At 43.4% G+C, this 17,499-nt stretch overlaps 1 protein-coding gene across 1 annotated transcript in view; it reads right to left on the reverse strand.

Moving 5' to 3' along the window:
* LOC125546547 overlaps positions 1 to 15,485 on the reverse strand; it is a gene marked incomplete at its 5' end in the record, with an annotated part of 45,565 nt that extends 30,080 nt beyond the window's left edge. The window contains 10 exons of the mRNA XM_048710772.1: positions 4,624 to 4,662; positions 5,366 to 5,496; positions 6,301 to 6,381; positions 6,562 to 6,647; positions 6,823 to 6,906; positions 7,000 to 7,053; positions 7,152 to 7,192; positions 7,439 to 7,580; positions 8,366 to 8,415; positions 15,447 to 15,485. Of these exons, the coding sequence (XP_048566729.1) occupies positions 4,624 to 4,662; positions 5,366 to 5,496; positions 6,301 to 6,381; positions 6,562 to 6,647; positions 6,823 to 6,906; positions 7,000 to 7,053; positions 7,152 to 7,192; positions 7,439 to 7,580; positions 8,366 to 8,415; positions 15,447 to 15,485 (747 nt within the window). The remainder of the gene's footprint in view (positions 1 to 4,623; positions 4,663 to 5,365; positions 5,497 to 6,300; positions 6,382 to 6,561; positions 6,648 to 6,822; positions 6,907 to 6,999; positions 7,054 to 7,151; positions 7,193 to 7,438; positions 7,581 to 8,365; positions 8,416 to 15,446) is intronic.
* Positions 15,486 to 17,499: the final 2,014 nt, after the last annotated feature.

Here is a 17,499-nt window from a genome sequence, read left to right on the forward strand (position 1 = left end):
GTAATAGTAATCTGTGAGCCACAGGGACTCAGCAATCTCGCACCCTCGCGATCAAGACTATTTAAGCTTATAGGTAAGACAAGGTAAATATATATGTGGAGCTGCAGCAAGCGAGTAGCATATAAGGTGGCTAACATATTCGCAAAAAAGAGCGAGAAGAGGAGGCAAAGCGCGAGCGAGAAACTAGAGAACAACCTGCGCAAGCATTACTCCAACACCGTGTCCACTTCCCGAACGCCGCCGAGAAGAGGTCATCACGGTAACTCACACTGTTGATTCATTTTAATTAAGTTAAGGTTTAAGTAATCTACAACCGGACATTAATAAATTCCCATCTGCCCATAACCGCGGGCACGGCTTTCGAAAGTTCAAATCCCTGCAGGGGAGTCCCAACTTAGCCCATGACAAGATCTCACGGTCAACGAAGGAATAGACCTCCTCCCGAGACGTTCCGATCAGACTCGGTACCTCGGTTCTTCAAGACACTTCGACAGGTTAAAACTAGACCAGCAACACCGCCCGAATGTGCCGACAAATCCCGATAGGAGCTGCACATATCTCGTTCTCAGGACACACTCAGATAAGCTCTCCATACAACTAAAACCAAACCTCGAGTTTCCCCGAGGGGGCGCTGCACAGGACTCTAGTTCGGACCAACACTCAGAGGAGCACTGGCCCGGGGGGATTTAAATAAGATGACCCTCGGGCTCCGGAAACCCAAGGGAAAAGAGGCTAGGTGGAAAATGGTAAAACCAAGGTTGGGCATTGCTGGAAAAGCTTTAATCAAGGCGAACTATCAAGGGGTTCCCATTATAACCCAACCGCGTAAGGAACGCAAAATCCGGGAACATAACACCGATATGACGGAAACTAGGGCGGCAAGAGTGGAACAAAACACTAGGCGAGAGGCCGAGCCTTCCACCCTTTACCAAGTATATAGATGCATTAAGGTAACATGGCAATATAATGATATCCCAACAAGTAAATAAATGTTCCAACAAGGAACGGTCTCCAATCTTCACCTGCAACTAGCAACGCTATAAGAGGGGCTGAGCAAAGCGGTAACATAGCCAATCAATGGTTTGCTAGGACATGGTGGGTTAGAGGTTTGACATGGCAATTTGGGAGGCTTGAAAGCAGATGGTAGGCATCGTAGCATTGGCATAGCAAAAGAGCGAGCAAACTAGCATAGCAAAGATAGTAGTGATTTCGAGGGTATGATCATCTTGCCTGCAAAGCTGTCAGAGTTGCCTGGATCCTCGAAAGCAAACTCAACGGGCTCCTCGTTAGCGAACTCGTCTCCCGGCTCTACCCAAACAAGACAAATAAGCAACAAGGACACAATCAACCACGTGCAAGCTCAAACAATAAGATGCAAGGATGATATGCTATGCGGGATGCGATGCGGGATGCATATGCAAGATGTGACAGGAAATGCAAGAACCTGGCCTCAACTTGGGAATCCAAGTGTGCCACTGGAAAGATGAGATGAAATCACTTGAAAATGATATAAAGAACGCCGGAATCAGAGTTACGGTTTGGAAATGGCAAGCGATTCAAATATGACACCGGTCTGCGATTTACAGCAAGTAGCCATCTAAATGCAAAGAGATGAACATGCTACAGCACTCAAACATGACAACAAAATACATGACAGGGATGCATTCAAGATGTTTAACAAAAGTCTAGCACTGAGCTACGGCCAATTCATCCAATAACAGGTTCAAACAAGCATGGCAAAAATGCATATGGTAAAGAGATCTCAGACTAAGTGAAATTAACACTTGTCTGAAATTTCAGATCAGGTAGCACTCTTCGGAGCAACAAAACAACATGCTACAGGACCTGAACATGGCAAAGTAAGACACGGCAAGAAGCTACTCAAAAAGCTTAACAAAAGTCCCTTAGTGACCTTGAGCCAAAAAGGATCAGAAAACACATTTGCAAACATGTGAACATAGCAAAAGCATAATCAGTTTTTAAACTTAGTGAAAACTGACACATGCTGAAACATAACTCAAGTAGGCATGTTTACGAGCTCGATGCACTCACTACGGTGCAAGTCATGATAAGCTAAGCATACATCTACCAAAAACACACAAAATGCAAGCTAGACATGGCAAGAACAATAGCATAGCATGCACGGATCAATTACAACAACATCGGCAAAATTGCAAACAAGTTGACAATCTGCCCAGATTCACAGAGTAGCAAAAATAGAGCTCGATTGACTCAAGCTAGGGTGCTCCATAATTGCAAACAAAGACATGGATGGATAAAGCACTACAAGATTAGTAAAACATCCTTACTGATCATCCTCAAAAGAGGCACATATCACTCGGAAACAACATGAACATAAGACAACATGAGATAAACAGCTCAAGGACTTAGTGGAAATGCTAAGTCCCTGAAAACAGAATTTCCAAGTGCCTCACTTGGCAAGTTTGCACTAGTCACGACACACATCACAAAAATACATGGGTTGCACCTCTAGAGAGATGGCAAAACCCTTAACAAAACATATGTAGAGCATCAGGGCATATCATGCACACAATAATCATGACAAAAATGACAAATGTCTAAATGGAGTAGCAGATCTAACAATTATCTCAAGTAGCCCCCTTCTAACGGCATTTCGGGCATCAAGATGAACTCAAATGAAAATGATGCAATGGAATGAAATGATGTACTCTCTGAGATGAACATTTTGATATGCTATATGTCCAAATCGGAGCTACGGATGCATAGTTACGTCACGAAGAATAGGACCACATGGATCTGAGATTTCAAGGACTTAGAAGAAAATTAGACCTCTCCGGGACAGATCTAGGGTTTCGCCGGGTGCGGAATCCGAGGTTCGCCGGGATCTCGCCGGAGCTGACCCGGAGCCCGCCGGAGTGGACGGAGGTGGCCGGATCGGGCGGGATCCACCGGATCCGGACCGGGGCGGCGCGGCGGCGAAGGCTGGGGACTCCGGGCGCGGCGGGCGGAGACCCGGAGACGGAGGCGGCGGTCGGCGGCGAGGAGGCGGGCGGCGGCCGGCCGGGCGACGAGCGGCGGTGCGGCGCCTCAAGGCGGCGGGGTCGGGCGCGGGGAGTGGCGGCGCGGAGACGGGCCGCGGGGGCCGGCCTCGGGCCTCGGCGGGCCTGGCGGCGGGGATGGCGGGCGCGCCAACGGGGCGGTGACACGTGGCGGCGGCGGGACAAGTCGGACACGTTCGGCCCGAATCGGACGTGTCCGACAGCGAGAGGTGGAAGACGACTAGGGTTTCGAGGAGGGGATCCGAGATTTTCGAGGAGGACCTATTTATAGGCATAGAGGGAGCTAGAAGAGTCCAAATGAGGTACGGTTTTCGGCCACGCGATTGTGATCGAACAATCTAGATGATGGAGCAGGTTTAGGTGGGTTTTGGGCCAAATTGGAGGGGTGTTGGGCTGCAACACACACGAGGCCTTCTCGGTCCCTCGGTTAACCGTTGGAGTATCAAACGAAGTCCAAATAATACGAAACTTGATAGGCGGTCTACCGGTAGTAAACCAAGGCCGCATGGCAAGTCTCGGTCCAATCCGGAAATGTTTAATCTCCACACACGAAAGAAAGTTAGAAATGACCACCGAAGGAGAACGAAGCGCCGAAATGCAAAACGGACAACGGGGAAAAAGCTCGAATGCATGAGATAAACACGTATGCAAATGCAATGCACATGATAACATGATATGAAATGCATGACAACGATAACAACACACGGAGACAAAGACCCAAACCCGAAAAAATAAAATAACTTAACGCCGGAAACGGCAAGAGTTGGAGTACAAATTGGGAAAGTTACATCTGGAGTGTTACACTGTAGTAAACTGAATCAGTCGCAAAACTAACAAATATGTATTTGTTTAAGGTATACCTTGTGGCTAGCTCAAGTCCAAGATCAATGTAGTTCAAAGTTTCATCTCCACCCCGATAATTTAGTACCTGATATAGTATGCAGACTCTTGGTTAAGATGAAATATTTAAATATAATAATAACTTCTTATTTCAACTCACGAAAGACACAAACTAAATTGTTTCACCTAAGTGTCGATCCTGTTATTCACTGGGTGGTTATGATTTCTCCTAAGTTCGTAATTCTGGACACTAATCCCAAACTGGATTTTATTCTGCTAGAATTCCAAACAATATGATATTTCTTTTAAATGCTCATAATCAAATTTTAATGCATGCGTTAAACATTAGTATTCAAAGAAATGAACTGTAATATATCCCCAAATTAAATACATACTGAAGTCTATCAAATGTTTTCCTAAAACCTTTCAAGAAAATGTTTCCTTAAAAGATGAAATATAGGACAACCATTACATGGCAATGGTCTTGCCTACATATGCAACTAGCTAAAAGGATTAGAACAATGATATTCAAAATAATATGCACGTTATATAACTTGTTATTCACCTAGGAAAAGATGGCAACAGGACAAATAACCCAATCCTCGAGGGCTGGCAGAGTATTTTTCTTATGGAACTGCTAGAGTAAATTGCTAAGTAGGATAAAGGAGATATCTTTTAAATCCCAATTGTAGTTGCAGGAAGCAACTCTAGTTATCAAGAAATGAAATGCAATTGCACTTGCCTTTGCAGAAATATGGTGTTGATAGAACGACGCAACCAGCTGCACACCAAGGAAAAGGAAATGCCATTAAGCGAGAATAAATAAATGTAACTTTTGATGTGTATGAGATTTGATGAAGGAAAAACTATATTTATATATCAAGGTTCTCCTTTAGTAGCTGAGGGCCACTTCTTAAAATAGTCTATCAAAGGAAACATACATAAGATCACTGGATTCTTTATTTGTAAGTCAAAATCCAGGAATTTTACAATGGAACTGCTCTGCACACGACAAACTCTATGCACGACCATTGCACGATCGCCCATCTGTGGGTGTGCTGCCGTCTGTTGCCATGCATCAACTGACTGATTGGATTGTCGTCTGTAAATCGTGTGCATAGTGTCGTGCATATAGCAGTGCTCATTTTACAAACACATGCATACCGTAGAAGTAATAATTTATTGAAATTATAAACAGAGAATGGTATAGTTAAATAATTCTTCCAAAGAATAATCATGTTCACAACAGCAGTATTAAATTTTACAAAATAGGAGCATCTTAATTATATGCATCAAATACACATGATGGCCGGCAGTCTGTTTATAATCCTGTCAGAATGCATAAGCCATTGCAACCTAACAAACCAATACACATCATGCCTGGCACTCTGTTTTTAATCTTGTGAAAAATACCTAAAGCTATTGCCAGCTAACACACAATATGAAGCCTTCATGTCAACTAATAAGGAATAAATATAACAAACCTGCGAACTTCTAACAAGCTCTAGTGCAAAATTAAATGAAGGGCTGAGTGGGCTACTTGAGCCTACACCATAACCGATTGCACAATTCCAGTTCTTCAAGTCTGTAAAAGGCATAGGATGCTTGCTTCCACCTGTTGGAGTATATTTTTTTGTACACAGAAGAAATCAAAATGCTTGCGTTTGGTGACACAAAATAAAATGCTGGAAAGTGTAAATACAGTGAACATCTATATCCCGACTATCTTTATGTAAGAAACGGCACAGGACTCCAAAGAGAAAATGCTTGTAATAATAAACATATGACATGTCAGCAGAACATTTAGAGTTGATACAGTGCAAATTACAATAACCTAGAATTGTAACTAGTAAATGCATAGCACGGAAATCTCTGTAATTTGTAAAAAGAAAAGGTCTTTAAGTCCACAAACGTGTGCACACATGAACTTGACAAGTTGCTTGTTTATTTATAAAGATCCCTTAGGTATAAAATACACGGTAGGGTCTAGTAATATCCTACATAGAAATCCACAGTAGAGAAAAACCAAATGATGATATCATGGTGTTTAATTGCACTTAGCTTCAGAATAAATTAAGAACAGCATGTTAGTGTTCCACTTTTAGTTTTAACAGGACAACATGAATTTTTGGTTTATAGACCTTTTGTAACTAAAAATAGTTGTCCAAAAACACCCGTGTACAGTTATGTATTGTATGCACCTTATTTATGGTCCTTCCTAAATCAAGAATTTTTTATGGTAAATTCTAAATGAAGTATTAACATTGTAAACAGAAAGCCTCAAAAAGCAAAGGAGCATTTTCCATGTGGACACAGAAGAGTATCAAATATTTAAATAAAAAAGAATATGCAAAAGCCTCAAAATCTGCGGTGTAGAATATATCGCTCTGATAATCAGTGAACGTTTAGTAACACAAACCTATTGGTTTGTATTGTACGCCTGCACTTAAATTCCCTTTTCTCCCAACCAACCATGCACCATAGGGTACCTCACCAGGCGCTACAAACAAAAGTCATATCAGCATACCATGACATAACTGAATTTAAGTATTATTTTATTAGAGAATAACACAAGTAAATATATTTAAAATTGATAAGAGTATTAATACATGGTACATAACATTTTTACTCTGCAATCATAATTCAATACTCCAAGTAGAACTATAAGTAATTGGCATACAAGGAAATGGGACGAAGGAGGCCCCAATTGATAGATTCTCTGAACCATATCTTAAACCCATGACACCATAATCTTCTGGGCATGCCCTGCAAAACAGAAGAATACACTTCTCCATGTTACTAATCGTATTTACAAATCAAGAACAAGAACATCTTGTACCTGGTCGTCATGGAAATGTCTCATCAAGATGTTAGTAGAAAGCTATGTACAACTAAATAGATGATCGACAACCACAGTCAAGATATAAGATACACAACCTACCTGTTTGCCATATTCAAAGGGAATGTCCCAAAGGCGCCAATACGATACTTCGGATAGTAAATGCTTGAAGACAGCCGCATTGTGCTGGAAAATACAAGTTATAAGCCAAATCGGTATAATTTCTGCACCTTGCATAACAGAATTAGAACTGTTCATGACAAACAAGAGATAACTTACGGCTTTGAAGTTGACACAAGAAAGTCTACAAATGTATTGGGATCTTTCAAATCCCTACAAAAAAAATATTTCAAGCCATTTGGTGTTCATCATAACAAGTATGCATTAAAAACTGGAAAATATAGCTACGGTAAACTGTATGCAATAAGCACCTCTGCCATCGAAAGTGAGCTTCCCCCCCATTTGTAGACATCTAGTGAATTAAAGTTAGGGAAAACAACTTTTCTTGCAATAACTCAGGAAAAGAGACAAGAGTCCTGAAACTGAGCAGCTACGTAGAGAAAACAAATAGGGTATAGATAATTTAAGAACTCATTTTATACCAAGCTTCAACAGCAATTATATATACTACTGAAACACAACTTGTAGTCATGAATGGGACAGAACCATACTAATTACAAGAAAAAGCAGCAATGAAATATATTTGCTTGATGGATACGGTGGCAGTGAGATCAGCATGAGAACCTCCCAGCTGCTTCAACACAATCTGCGCATCCACGCCCCCAGAATGGAGGTAGTCATCAAAGAGGCTGTGTCGCGCGAGCTTCCCGAACATGAGCTCATATGCCGGCACCAGCATCCTGCATGATTGATTATGTACTTGAGCGCACATACAACAATCAAAGAGCAATCTAGAGCTATACATATACTCCCTCCATTCTCTAATATAAGACATTTTAGCTTTTTCTTGATTCGTATGTATTTAGACACATTTTAATATGTATGTTCACTCATTTTAGTATGTATGTAGTCAATACTGAAATAGCTAAAAGGGTCTTATATCAGGGAACAGAGGGAGTAGTAGTGATAGTAGTGTTGATACTTGATAGTAGTGCAGATTGTCAGGATGTCACTTCTTTCAGTTCGTCAGTCAGCAGTTGCTGTTTTCTTCAGTTAAAACGAAGTGAATTGTTAAGTGGCATCGGATGGTCCACAGCGAAACAGGAGATGTGAACGGCTCAGATGGGCCAAGCGCGAGAAGGAAGCTGCCGTTGGCTGTTAATTCGGTGTCTTCCAAATTTCAATTTTCAGCTAAACTGGTGCTAAACTGTTAATCGCCGGCTAAACTCAACCAATAATGATGATGCGAAAACTTAGCTTCTATCTACCTTCTCTCCAGCCCATAGTTTGTGTAGCTTAGAGTAACTCTAGCAGATCTAGAGTAACTCTAGCAGATCCCCCCAAACCCTAGTTCATTAAATACCAAATTTCCCTGCGATTTGCGCTACGAAATCGCCAGAAAGATGCAAATTTGTGTGTGTGGGTGGGGGGGGGGGACAATATAGGAATTAAGAGAGGGAAGTAGTCCTAATTGATAATCAAAAGAAAGAATTTGCAAAAAAGATAGGAGTCGACGGACGGCGACCTGGTGCGGGCGGCCAAGGGAGGGAAGTCGAAGACGGGCGGCACTAGCACCTGCGGCTCCGGCTTCACCACGCGCAGCGTTGTCGCTGGCAACCAAGTCAATAACACAGTTCGGGACCTGCTCCATCCACCAGAAGTTAGACACGCCCGCCCTGAACCCGAAAGCAGCCAAGCTATGGGCAACCCTATTACAGGAACGCTTACAAAAAGTGAAATCAAAGGCGTCGAACGACGCAAAGCAGATGCTTCGAGCTTCTCGTAGCAGGACTCCGATGGAGGACTTGTCATACTCGCCCGTCTTCAGAGCATTAACCAGCTGCAGCGAATCTGACTCAAAAATAACCCGATGGATACCCAGTTCGCTAGCAGCTTCAATGACCTTGATGCAAGCAGTAGCTTCTGCCTGAAGTGGTGAGGCAAGGAACTCGAGTTTTCCAGCACAAGCAGAGATAACCTCACCTTGGTCTGAACGGGCAACACAGCCCCAAGCCCCTTGCCCCAAAGCCACGTGAAAAGCTTCATCAAAATTGATTTTAATGAATCCCTCCTCTGGTCTGCTCCAAGATGCAGGGTCTGGTGTTACAACCTGCACCCCAGCCTTGCTTCCTAGTGCTGCAAGTTCAGTCACAAGCTTCCTAACAGTAAAACAGATTTCCTCGCATGTACGAGTCCTTTCCCCTGCATTAGTTTTATTTCAAACATTCCACCACTCCCACAACATGATGAGCGCTAGCTCACGTCGTTCACTATCTAGAGCCCACAATTGGTCAAACATTGCCATGGGATTATTTGACTGGAGGAGGTTCAACCTGATGTCCTCTATCAGTAATGCTCTCCAGACTTGTTTTACTTGTTTGCATTTAAGGAAGAGATGTCCGCCATCCTCGTCAAGACGCATGCACATCGGGCACCTAGTATCCAGCTCAACATGCTTGCGTTTAATATTCATCCTCACAGGCAAGCTATTATACGCAAGTCTTCAAAAAAACATACAGATTTTTGGAGGGAGGTTTAAGTTCCAAATCCTGTTCCACTTCTGTGAATCTGCAGGTGCTTTCTTCTTTCTTGCTAAAGAAGAAGAAGGGTGTCCCAGCCGACCCTGAGCGGGAGTGCCCCAGTGCGTCACGTGGCACGTCTCAGCACCGTTGTGTATATCCTCAAAAAAAAAAAAACACTGTCGTGTATCACCTAGGCGCTTCCCGCACTCGAACGGTTTTTTTCCTCGGTTTTCTGGGCCTTCGTCCCGTGAACACGAGTGGTGACCAACGGTTTTTTTCCCTCGGTTTTCTGGGCCTTCGTCCCGTGAACGCAAGTGGGGCAAATCCTATTTAACGCTGTAGGCGCCCGTTTATGTGTATTTTGCAAACGGGCGCCTGCAGCCAACCAAGCTGGGCCGGCCCATTTCATCCTGTTTTCTTTCTGTATTCCAGACAGCAACTAACCAGCATTAACCATCGTGCCACCGTGCCCATTGTGATGAATGACATCCTCGTACCTCTTTTCTTAGTTTAACTTTCCTTTTTCCTTTTTTTCCTTTTTTCTCTTTTTCTTCTTCCTGGCTCAATGATTTTTTTATAATTCGTAAACTTTTCTTCAAATCAATTAACTTTTTTCAAATTCACTGAACTTATTTTAGTTTCGATGAACTTTTTCCAAATTTGATGAACTTTTTTCAAATTGGATGAACTTTTTTCATATTCGATGAACAATTTTTTCAAATTTGCTGAACTATTTTCAGTTTCAATGAACTTTTTCCAGATTTGATGAACTTTTTTCAAATTCGATGAACGTTTTTCATATTTGATGAACTTTTTTTTTCAAATTCAACAAACTTTTCTAAATTAGATGAACTTATTTTCAAATTGATGAACTTTTTTGTAATTTGTAGATTTCTTTTTATAATCCATGAACACTTTTTTTCATTTTCTGAACTTTTTTCAATATCAATGAACTTTTTTTAAATTTGAGGAACTTTTTTCAAATTGATGAACTTTTCTTCAAAAATGATGAACTTTTTTCAAAATCAATGAACTTTTTCTTATCATAAATTTTTTCGAAAAAATTTAAGCGATACAGTACATGATTATGTGCAACAAATAGCGCTTCGACAGTGTTATTACATATTTCAGGCTGCTACAGATCGCTCCAGTGGTTAGAGAGTTCCGACATGGAACGAACGTTCTGAATTTGAAACCTGTAGCAGAAATCTTTTTTGGGATTTTTCCGCGCGAGTTCAGTGGCCGACGCGTTTCGTGGGCCGGCCCAACTTTCTGGTCGCGTGGGCGCTGGATCTCCTAGCCGGCGCCTTAAGGAGCTCCCCGCAAGTGGTGACCAACGGTTTCTTTATCCCACAGTTTTCTGGGCCTTCGTCCCGTGAACGCGAGTGTTTTTTTTTGCATGGTAATACGTATCTCATTTATATAGAATAAAGATCAAGTTACAAGGCACGTAAGCACCGACCATACATGACTGAAAAGATAGGAAAATCCTATGCAAAATACCAGCGCATGTCCCTTTCCTTCGACGCCACCGAAGCGGCCACCAAAGGGTAAAAAGACAGATCACCTCTTCGCCCAAGCTCGACGCGGCTCCATCGCTGATCAGCAGCTTTACGGACTTCCAAAGTAGTTTGCCAAAAGCAAAACCATAGCCATTGAAAGAATCAGACTGGGGCAACATGTACCCAGACACGCCATCGAACTTCAGAACTGACACCCTTGCATGACGACGACGTCGGAGAAGGAAACCAGAACTGCTTGCCTTCGACCACAGACCCAACACAAGATACTCCATCTTCCAGCTGTCACTTGCGTAGACAACCGCCTGCGCGTACTCCTGAACGACAAAACCTCCCTGCTCCACCATGACGTCGGAGACAACGCCACAGCAACGGGGACAGAGCAGAAGGAGAGACACACCTGATGGAGTCGCCGCCGCCGCCTCGTCAACACCATCCATGAACCCTAACGCTGTCGATCTGAGGGATCGACAGAGACCTGATGCCATCAACTCCGAGACGCCGCCATGAAGGACAACGCCGGTGTGGGAGTGGGGTTGAGGCATATTTATTCGTCCGGGTGCCGCGCCCACCACCCCAACGACGCACCACGACCTACAAATCCAAAACCTAACTACAGAGCGGAGGAACGGGGTCCCCCCTTCCTCCTGCCGCCGGAGCAGCAGCCGAAGGGAGAGGGGGCCAGCGCACCGGCCGGTGGAGATCGGAGGAAAAGAGTGCCTCGCCCTAGTCGCCTGGTGGCGGCGGCTAGGGTAGGAAACAGGGGTGAACGCGAGTGGTGACCAGCGCTCTATCGGCGACACCCACGTACAACCCACGCTATCCTTGTGGTACTGACCGCGGAGATACGTACGCACGTCACAGCGTGGGGCCGGCCTTTGCCTTTGCTGCTACAGTACTACTCCCTCTGTAAACTAATATAAGAGTGTTTACATCACTATTTTAGTGATCTAAACGCTCTTATATTAATTTACGGAGGGAGTAGTATTTTTTCCCAGGCCGGCGTAGAGGCCTAGAGGGCATCAGATTGAGCAGCAGTTGGACGCATATGAATGAGCAAGCGGCGGCTAAATTTCGTGTTTTGACCATTTTTTAAAACTTAATCGAGATCTGGCCCTGATTTGTAAATTTTTTGAGATCTGACCATTTTCTACTGGCAGGGACCTTGGTGGTAGGAAACAACCCTACCTCCAAGCAGATTGGCGGTAACCTGTACAACCCTACCGCCAAGGTGCACAGCGGTAGGTGAGAGCATGCACTGTGTTCCATACTTAGGAAAATTCTCCGGTAGGGTATGCAACCCTACCGCCAGGGACGTTGGCGGTAGGCTGTTATACCTTATCGCCATGGCACCTGACGGTAAGAAAATGGTCAGATCCCGAAATTATTGCAAGGAAGGGTCAGATCTTGATCAAGTTTTGGAAAAGGGTCAAAACACGAAATTTAGCGCCAAGCGGCATAGGTGGCCATTTTTTGAGCTGTTTGGTTCTAGGTCTTGCATTGCTACACTTCGCCACACATTTTTGTCAAACTTGTCTGAGGTTAGTTCAATAAAATGAGAGCAACAAGTTGGCAAGCCTAAGGGAATCTTGTCACATTTTGTGTGTGTATATGTCAAGCGGGGCCCTACTGTGGCTTGCCTAAGGTGTGGTTTTAACCACACACTCAACTAAGTTGGTCAAACTTGCCTAATCTTAAGTGTGACAAACTTTGGCAATCTTAGTCACGAACCAAACAACCCCTTTGTGTTTTGACCTTTTTCCAAAAAAAAATTAACATGATCTGACCCCGGTTCAAAAGTATTTCAAGATTTGACCATATTTCCTACTGCGAGGGTCCATGACGGTAGGGTTCTAAAGGCTACCACCAAAAGCCTAGGAGGTAGCTCACTCATCCACATCAGTCCGAGTAAATGACAGTTGTCTCCTGCCATCCACCCTACCGCCAGGTACACAGGCGGTAGGCTATGAAACCCTACCGTCGAAGACCCTGGCGGTAGATGTTGAACAGTTATAAACCACGGGGCCTGCCCACGAACCCCAGCCCCCATCTTCTCCCTTGAGCCACACCGCCCAGCAACAGAGAGCAACTCCTCTCTCATCCCTCCACTCCCCCTCCGATCTTCTTCGTCTCTCCACCATTTTGCAGATCGAGATGGCTCCTAAACGAGAAAAGTAAGCTCTCTCAATCCCTCCAATTAGTTTTAGTAAAAACATTTTCGATTCGATGCATTATTTGGTCGAAATGAACCATATTTTTCTGCTAGATTTTAATTTTGGTTGATGCTAGATTTGCTTAGCTTGATTCTATATGATGTATGAGGTTGAATATGAACTCTAGTAACTAGCTGGAGAGATTATATGTAGTTTCCATATGAACTCTAGTTTATCACAATTTTTTTAATGAATGGCCATATGATGGATGTTGGAGGGATTGTAACTAGTTGGCTACATATGATGGATGTTGTTGAATGAATGAATCATATACATATGTATGCTGCTTTAGATTTGAACTTGGTATGATTCATGTTGGTTGAAAATGATTCATGTTGATCGAAAGTGGTATCATTTATATTTGAAAACGATATGATTCATGTTGGTTGAAATGATATCATTTATATTTGAACTTGATTCATTTCCAATTGTTTTAGGTGCCCCCCCCTTGCGCCCAACATCGGTGTCAAGTACACCATGCTTTCGACAACGGCCATCGCGCCCGTTTTGTGGAGAATGGAGTGGTAATATCTATGATATAGTTGTTGCAGAAGTTATTGGTGAGAAATGAAGTTACTAACTATTTCTGTTTATATTTTGGCAGATGCTAACCCCATTGTGGATGAGGGGCCACACTAAGGCCGTTCAGATGCAGTATGATGAGCGGTACATGTCGTACTTCAAGAGAGCACGACTGCTAGATTCGTGCTTCAGTTCAAATGAAAGCTGCCGACTGATGTCTACTATGCAACTTTATTCTTGTAGACTCGTGTTGGGCCTCCAAGCGCAAAGTTTTGTAGGACAGTAGCAATTTTCCCTCAAGTGGATGACCTAAGGTTTATCAATCCGTGGGAGGTGTAGGATGAAGATGGTCTCTCTTAAACAACCCTACAACCAAATAATAAAAAGTCTCTTGTGTCCCCAACACACCAAATACAATGGTAATTTGTATAGGTGCACTAGTTCGGTGAAGAGATGGTGATACAAGTGTAATATGGATGGTAGATATTGATTTTTGTAATAGGAACAATAAAAAACAGCAAGGTAGCAAGTAATAAAAGTGAGCACAAATGGTATTGCAATGCTTGAAAATGAGGCCTAGGGTCCGTACTTTCGCTAGTGCAATCTCTCAACAATGTTAATATAATTGGATCATATAACCATCCCTCAAAGTGCGATGAATAATCACTACAAAGTTCCTACCTAGCGGAGAACATAAGAAGAAATTGTTTGTAGGGTAGGAAACCACCTCGAAGCTATTCTTTCCGATCGACCTATCCAAGAGTTCATACTAAAATAACACCAAATAATTTCAGATTCATAATACTGAATCCAACACAAAGAACCTCAAAGAGTGCCCCAAGATTTCTACCGGAGAAACAAATACAAGAACGTGCATCAACCCCTATGCATAGATTATCCCAATGTCACCTCGGGAATCCGCAAGTTGAGTGCCAAAACATATATCAAGTGAACCAATACGATACCCCATTGTCACCACGAGTATTTGTAGGATCGAAAGTATGTCTAGAGGGGGATGATTAGACTACTTGACCAAATAAAAAATCTATCATTTTCCTAATTTTAAGTCTTGGCAAAGTTAGCAACTTAGCACAAGTCAAGCAATCAACCTACACATGCAAGTCTGAGAGTATAGTAGCGGAATGTAAAACATTGCATATGAAGGTAAAGGGAGGAGTTTGGAGGGAGCAAACGCAATGTAGACACGGAGATTTTTGGCGTGGTTCCGATAGGTGGCGCTATCGTACATCCACGTTGATGGAGACTTCAACCCACGAAGGGTAACGGCTGCGCGAGTCCACGGAGGGCTCCACGCACGAAGGGTCCACGAAGAAGCAACCTTGGCTATCCCACCATGGCCGTCGCCCAACAAGGACTTGCCTCACTATGGTAGATCTTCACGAAGTAGGCGATCTCCTTGCCCGTACAAACTCCTTGGTTCAACTCCACAATCTTGACGGAGGCTCTCAAGTGACACCTAACCAATCTAGGAGACACCACTCTCCAAAAGGTAATAAATGGTGTGTTGATGATGAACTCCTTGCTCTTGTGCTTCAAATGATAGTCTCCCCAACACTCAACTCTCTCTCACAGATTTGGATTTGGTGGAAAGATGATTTAAGTGGAAAGCAACTTGGGGAAGGCTAGAGATCAAGATTCTTGTGGTTGGATTGGAATATCTTGGTCTCAACACATGAGTAGGTGGTTCTCTCGCAGAAAATGAATGCTGGAAGTGTAGGCACGTTCTTATGGCTCTCTCTCCGAATGAAGAGTGGGTGGAGGGGTATAAATAGCCTCCACACAAAATCTAACCGTTACACACAATTCACCAAGCTCGGTGGGACCGAATCATCAAACTCGGTCAGACGGATTTAGTTCAAAATGTGAACGTTAGGTTTTTCGGTGGGACCGACATGTCAACTCGGTGGGACCGATTTCATTAGGGTTAGGGCATAACGTAATCTCGGTGAGACCGATCACATAAACTCGGTAGGACTGATTTCTGTAATAGGCAAACAGAGTGTTGGTCAGGAAAACTCGGTGGGACTGTGATACGTCTCCAATGTATCCATAATTTTTGATTGTTCCATGCTATTATATTATCTGTTTTGGATGTTTAATGGGCTTTACTAAGCACTTTTATATTATTTTTGGGACTAACCTATTAACCGAAGGCCCGGTGCAAATTGCTGTTTTTTTGCCTATTTCAGTGTTCCGCAGAAAAGGAATATCCAATGGAGTCCAAATGGAATGAAACCTTCGGGAGAGTTATTTTTGGAACAAACGTGATCCAGAGGACTTGGAGTGGACTTCAAGAAAGAAGCAAGGAGGCCACGAGGCAGGGAGGCGCGCCTGCCCCCCTGGGCGCGCCCCCACCCTCGTGGGCCCCTCACAGCTCCACCGACCTAGTTCTTCCTCCTATATATACCCATGTACCCCGAAAACATCCAGGAGCACCACGAAACCCTATTTCCACCGCCGCAACCTTCTGTACCCGTGAGATCCCATCTTGGGGCCTTTTCCAGCGCTCCGCCAGAGGGGGAATCGATCACGGAGGGCTTCTACATCAACACCATAGCCTCTCCGATGATGTGTGAGTAGTTTACCACAGACCTTCGGGTCCATAGTTATTAGCTAGATGGCTTCTTCTCTCTCTTTGGATCTCAATACAAAGTTCTCCTCGATTCTCTTGGAGATCTATTCGATGTAATTCTTTTTGCGGTGTGTTTGTTGAGATCCGATGAATTGTGGGTTTATGATCCAGATTATCTATGAACAATATTTGAATCTCCTCTTAATTGGTTATCTTTGCAAGTCTCTTCGAATTATCAGTTTGGTTTGGCCTACTCGATTGATCTTTCTTGCAATGGGAGAAGTGCTTAGCTTTGGGTTCAATCTTGCGGTGTCCTTTCCCAATGATAGCAGGGGCAGCAAGGCATGTATTGTAGGGGCAGCAAGGCATGTATTGTATTGTTGCTATCGAGGATAAAAAGATGGGATTTATATCATATTGCTTGAGTTTATCCCTCTACATCATGTCATCTTGCCTAATGCGTTACTCCGTTCTTATGAACTTAATACTCTAGATGCATGTTGGATAACGGTCGATGTTTGGAGTAATAGTAGTAGATGCAGAATCGTTTCGGTGTACTTGTCACGGACGTGATGCCTATATACATGATCATGCCTAGATATTCTCATAATTATGCACTTTTTTATCAATTGCTCGACAATACTTTGTTCACCCACCGTAATACTTATGCTATCTTGAGAGAAGCCACTAGTGAAACCTATGGCCCCCGGGTCTATTTTCCATCATATAAGTTTCCAATCTATTTTTACTTTGCAATCTTTACTTTCAATCTATATCATAAAAATACCAAAAATATTTATCTTATTATCTCTATCAGATCTCACTTTTGCAAGTGGCCGTGAAGGGATTGACAACCCCTTTATCGCGTTGGTTGCAAGGTTCTTGTTTGTTTGTGTAGGTACGAGGCGACTTGCGTGTAGTCTCCTACTGGATTGATACCTTGGTACTCAAAAACTGAGGGAAATACTTACGCTACTTTGCTGCATCACCCTTTCCTCCTCGAGGTAAAAACCAATGCAAGCTCAAGAGGTAGCAGACCTATTTGCTCATCTCGGTTGGACCGAAACATTACGAAGGGAAACAGAGAGTTTGCAATCCCATCTCGGTGAGACCGAGATCCCTATCGGTGAGATCGAAGTGACTAGGGTTTCTGGCAGTGGCTATATCAAGTGAACTCAGTGGCGCCGAATAGATCGGTGGGGCCGAGTTTGACTTTTGGTTTGGGACATATGTGGATATGAGAAAGTGGTTGAGGGCTTTTGGAGCATATCAGTAAGCATTTTGAGCAA

The sequence above is a fragment of the Triticum urartu genome, chromosome 3 (assembly GCF_003073215.2).
Source record: "Triticum urartu cultivar G1812 chromosome 3, Tu2.1, whole genome shotgun sequence".
Lineage (NCBI taxonomy): Eukaryota > Viridiplantae > Streptophyta > Magnoliopsida > Poales > Poaceae > Triticum > Triticum urartu.